Below are 5,941 nucleotides of genomic sequence, written 5' to 3' on the forward strand. Positions count from 1 at the left end.
CTTCTTTCATTTTTGAAAAAGCCTCTGAAAAATGAAGGATATTTTTGAGATTTTGGAAGCTGGGATACTCACTACACCCATGCATATCTAGATAATTAAGTATGGGGGGAACTTAAATTTATTTTTTAAATCACATGGAGTTTTGACTTTACTTCATTATGGTCGAATAAAGCACTTAAAGAGTTCCTTAAAATTAAAGATTCACTCTTTTGGATGAAAAGGGGCTTATTTATGTAAATCAATTATACACTTTAGGTCAAATAAAGTCGTTTGAAGAGATAGCCCATAAGTGTGTGGGGGGAAGACAATCACAAACATTGTTTTTTTACAAATAAGTAACACAGATCATAAACCAATAAAAGGAGAGATTGGAGATTTCAGGGATTCTATATATAAGAAAAGTTTAATTAGACTATTTCCTTATGCAAAGTTGCTGTCTGGGCATGCTGGGAGTTGTGGTTCTGCAGCGGTTGGGGGGTTCACAGCTTGAAGACCACTGCTATAGCGGGTGCAAATGTATCTGAGCCCTGGAACTCAAATAATGTGAAATATGAGATGATCAAAATGGAGCCCCTGCACTAATTACTTGGGTTCTGAGGTCTGTAAGGTCCATAGTAAAAACATCAGGTTCTGTCTATAGCAGATACTAAATCATGGCAGCTCAAAGAAACAAGCAGTCATTCTGACATGTCACATGTGATGTCATAGACAGCTGGAGGCCTGACATCCCACTGACAGCCGCCCGAGCCTTCAGTCAGTTCCAGTGCGATTAGTGAGAATAGTGAGATTAGCGTCTTCTTTTTCTACTTGTCTGAAATGGAGCTAAAAGGACTGGGGTTCGTCCCCCTCCTGTTGGCGTTTTGGTGTGCAGCCTGGCTTGCCACCAGCTACATCATGACGGTCGTCCTCGGCCATGCAGCCTCGCCACTGATGAGCATCAGGTAAGATAAACAAGCAAATGATTCTTATTTCATGGGTTGGGAGTGAGGAAATATCCATAATAACATTGGTTTCTTTTCCTTCACAGTGACGTGGGAAATGTCTTTCCCGAAAGCATATTATTCAGAATTGGATTTATAGGGACGTCCATTGGCACTTTGGTACTAACCTTTCTTATTTATAAGTATATGGTTATGCATACTGAAGAGTTCAGGGGTCATCAGGTCCTGATCCAGAGGATCCTGCTGGCCATTGTGTGGGCCTCCTGTTTTTCCACAGCTGTTATGCATGTATTGTCCCCCGAAGAATATCCCAGGATACACTTTGTCAGCACGATAATTTCCATTACATGTGAAGCCTTATACTACCTTGGGCAGTCCATCCAGATGTATAAATTACCAGGAGCAAAAAAAGTCATCCACCATAGTAGATGCACCTGCTGTGGCCTGACTTTTGTCTGTGTAGTTTTCTATTTTGGATATGAAACATTAAAGGAATTATTCCATAATGATGAAGACTGGGACGAGATCCGTGAAATCCCCATCATAATCATCGAGTGGGTGATGCTTCTACTGATCCTGATAAACATCGTGACCTATTATTCCACCATGCAGAGGTTATTGTTGACCGTCTCCAGAAACAGCTGCACACTCTCTCTTAGAGTAAAAATTGATGACTTCGGGGTGTAGACCACCACGGGGGCCATCAAGTGGACTTCTGGGAGAGATACTGCTCAGGACACGGAAAACATCTAAAGAAGAATAACTGGGGGACTACATATGGTGCCAGTAATCATGACACAATAATATGAGCTGGTGATATTACCTATACAAAAAAAAAATAAAAAAAAATTATAAAAAAATATTGGTGTGTGAAGTGTAATACCTAGTTAGAAAAACAGAATCAAATTCATCATTATAACCCCCCTCTGCATTACCCTGTTTATTATTTTTCAAGCAAGCACTTTGTTCTAATTCGTCCACTCTCTGGCGTGCTCCTTGTATAAGGGGTTTGGGATACCCTTTTTGTTTAAAACGATCCTCCAGGTTCTCTAGTTGTTGTAGGTATTTTTGTGTGGAAGAACAATTCCTTCGGATTCTTTTCATTTGACCGAATGGAATGTTCTTCTTCCATTATTTAAGATGGCAACTGTTAAAGTCGAGGTATCTGTTTGCATCCACCTCCTTAAAATAGTTGGCAGTATGTGAACAGCCATCCTGAATATAGATATTTAAATCCAGGAACTCACATTTTTTGGGGGACTGATGCAGCGCTGCCTTTGGATATCTCTGGCTCTGCCATAGCACTTTTTTTGAGGGGGCGTGTCGGCTGCCCCTTCGTCTGGTGGTCAACACCAGTGTTGCTCGCAAATATTCGCAATGCGCGAATTCGCGAATATTCACCAATATAGCACTATATATTCGAAATTACGAATATTGTTTTTTTCCCCCACAGTACACATCACAGTGATCATCCCTCTCTGCTTCCAGCTTGCGTGGTGTAAAGAAGGATCTAAATTTTCGCATATGGGAAAATTTGCATAAGCAAATTTTCGTTTATGCAAATTTTTCACATATGGTAACTTTCGCCCATGCAAATTTTTGTTTATGCTAATTTTTGCTTATGCGAAAATATATCGCGAATTCGAATATGGCCTATGCCGCTCAACACTAATAATGACCCCACATAAAAATGTACTATATACTTGTCCCCACAAATGAATTTATACTATAAACTGACCCCCATATATATGAATGTATACTATATACTGACCCCCATATATATGAATGTATACTATATACTGACCCCCATATATATGAATGTATACTATATACTGACCCCCATATATGAATGTATACTATATACTGACCCCCATATATATGAATGTATACTATATACTGACCCCCATATATATGAATGTATACTATATACTGACCCCCATATATATGAATGTATACTATATACTGACCCCCATATATATGAATGTATACTATATACTGACCCCCATATATATGAATGTATACTATATACTGACCCCCATATATATGAATGTATACTATATACTGACCCCCATATATGAATGTATATTATATACTGATCCCATATATATGAATGTATACTATATACTGACCCCCATATATATGAATGTATACTATATACTGACCCCCATATATATGAATGTATACTGTATACTGACCCCCATATATATGAATGTATACTATATACTGACCCCCATATATGTGAATGTATACTATATACTGACCCCATATATATGAATGTATACTATATACTGACCCCATATATATGAATGTATACTATATACTGACCCACATATATATGAATGTATACTATATACTGACCCCCATATATATGAATGTATACTATATACTGACCCCCATATATATGAATGTATACTATATACTGACCCCATATATATGAATGTATACTATATACTGACCCCCATATATATGAATGTATACTATATACTGACCCCAATATATATGAATGTATACTATATACTGACCACACTTGTGGCACTTGTAGTCCGCTGCAGGCATCCTCCATTGTATGCATTTTTATGCTGGGGATCGCCCCTAGCAACGGACTACAAGGGCAGGATCTGCTCCCCCAGTATAAATGCACAACCGCATTTGGGGTTGAGCACCTCCAGCCATTTGAGACCACGTTTTTTGTTGTTTGTTTAAATTTTATATTTGGAGGTGTGTAAACTCCAACATTAATGCTCCTTGAATATCTACAAGGCAGCATTAAGGTAGCACCTGTGAGGCCAGGCACCCATATTAGCCAACTCAGGTGGGGCTTGCAGCTTGCCTCCCTCCTCCCATTGCATGTGTGCTCAGTCACGCTGGAGGGTATCTGGGAGGAAGTTGTGAGTCAACCGAATGCTGCCGTAATTGCCCACTGGCCCCTGTTTTGCTTATCAAGCACAGGTAGGATTAGCGTTAGGTCTCGCACCAATTTGAGAAACCTTGGCGTTGGTGTGCGGGCTCTGGTGTGTCCTTCATATAAGGATACACTGGCGAATGTCTCAATTTTAACATCAGTGTTGAGGGATAGCCAATGTATTGTTTACATCTACCACAGTAGTGCACCCATATTCCTGTATTGTATCCCATATATATGAATGTATGTATATACCAGTGTTTCCCAACCTTTTTCGGGTCGGGGCACACCTTGGAAAAAAATTTTCCACGGGGCACCGCTACCGAGGTTGACGAGCAGCGGAAAAAAAAAAAAAGGATAAAACGGTAAAAAACGCAATGCACTATATCTATTTATCAGTGAGTATGTAGTTTAAAGTGCTGCTTTATACAGCAACTCACCAATGACGTCTTCTCTAATTTGCATCGTTGCCTTCTCTTCTCCATCTGGTCTGGGCCATCATCACGATTTCTTCCACCCACAATTCTTCACCGTTAAACCTGCAAAACAAACCTATTAGGCGCCAAACTTTTTTTTCTTTTTTTTTTTACATGGGTGACAGAGGTGTGTAGAAGAGTGGACATGGGTGACAGAGGGGTGGACATGGGTGACAGAGGGGTGTAGAGGGGTGGACATGGGTGACAGAGGGGTGTAGAGGGGTGTAGAGGAGTGTACAGAGGGGTGTAGAGAGGGGTGTAGAAAAGCGTACATGGGTGACAGTGGTGTAGAGGAGCGTACATGGGTGACAGGGGTGTAGAGGAGCATACATGGGTGACAGGGGTGTAGAGGAGCGTACATGGGTGACAGGGGTGTAGAGGAGCATACATGGGTGACAGGGGTGTAGAGGAGTGTACAGAGGGGTTTAGAGGAGTGTACATGAGTGACAGATGGGTGTACATGGGTGACAGAGGGGTGTAGAGGAGTGTACAGAGGGGTTTAGAGGAGTGTACATGAGTGACAGATGGGTGTACATGGGTGACAGAGGGGTGTAGAGGAGTGTACATGGGTGACAGATGGGTGTACATGGGTGACAGAGGGGTGTAGAGGAGTGTACATGAGTGACAGATGGGTGTACATGGGTGACAGGGGTGTAGAGGAGTGTACATGGGTGACAGAGGGGTATAGAGGAGTGTACATGAGTGACAGAGGGGTATAGAGGAGTGTACATGGGTGACAGATGGGTGTACATGGGTGACAGAGGGGTGTAGAGGAGTGTACATGGGTGACAGATGGGTGTACATGGGTGACAGATGGGTGTAGAGGAGTGTACATGGGTGACAGATGGGTGTACATGGGTGACAGAAGGGTGTAGAGGAGTGTACATGGGTGAAAGAGGGGTGTAGAGGAGTGTACATGGGTGACAGATGGGTGTACATGGGTGACAGAGGGGTGTAGAGGAGTGTACATGAGTGACAGAGGGGTATAGAGGAGTGTACATGGGTGACAGAGGGGTGCAGAAGAGTGTACATGGGTGACAGGAGTGTAGAGGAGTGTACATGGGTGACAGGGGTGTAGAGGAGCATACATGGGTGAAAGGGGTGTAGAGGAATGTACAAAGGGGTGTATAGGAGCTTACATGGGTGACAGGGGTGTAGAGGAGTGTACATGGGTGACAGAGGGGTAGAGAGGAGTGTATATGGGTGACAGAGGGGTGTTGAGGAATGTACCTGGGTGACAGAGGAGTGTACATGTGTGATAGATGGGTGTACATGGGTGACAGAGGGGTGTAGAGGAGCGTACATGGGTGACAAAGGTGTGTAGAGAAGTGTACATGGGTGACAGAGGGGTGTAGAGGAGTGTACATGGGTGATAGATGGGTGTAGAGGAGTGTACATGGGTGACAGAGAGGTGTAGAGGAGTGTACATGGGCGATAGATGGGTGTAGAGGAGTGTACATGGGTGACAGAGGGGTAGAGAGGAGTGCATATGGGTGACATAGGGGTATAGAGGAGTGTACATGGGTGACAGAGGGGTGTAGAGGAGTGAGCATGGGTGATAGATGGGTGTAGAGGAGTGTACATGAGTGACAGAGGGGTGTAGAGGAGTGTACATGGGTGAT

At 42.7% G+C, this 5,941-nt stretch overlaps 1 protein-coding gene across 1 annotated transcript; it reads left to right on the plus strand.

Annotated features, from left to right (window-relative positions):
- The first annotated feature begins 743 nt into the window (after positions 1-743).
- On the plus strand, positions 744-1,756 carry LOC130342558 (uncharacterized). Its single transcript, XM_056554279.1, has 2 exons — positions 744-941; positions 1,028-1,756. The coding sequence occupies exons 1-2, from the start codon at positions 817-819 to the stop codon at positions 1,626-1,628; spliced, it is 726 nt and encodes a 241-aa protein (XP_056410254.1). The 5' UTR covers positions 744-816; the 3' UTR covers positions 1,629-1,756.
- The last annotated feature ends 4,185 nt before the right edge of the window (positions 1,757-5,941 follow it).

The sequence above is a fragment of the Hyla sarda genome, unplaced genomic scaffold (assembly GCF_029499605.1).
Source record: "Hyla sarda isolate aHylSar1 unplaced genomic scaffold, aHylSar1.hap1 scaffold_652, whole genome shotgun sequence".
In the NCBI taxonomy this organism is placed as follows: Eukaryota; Metazoa; Chordata; class Amphibia; order Anura; family Hylidae; genus Hyla; species Hyla sarda.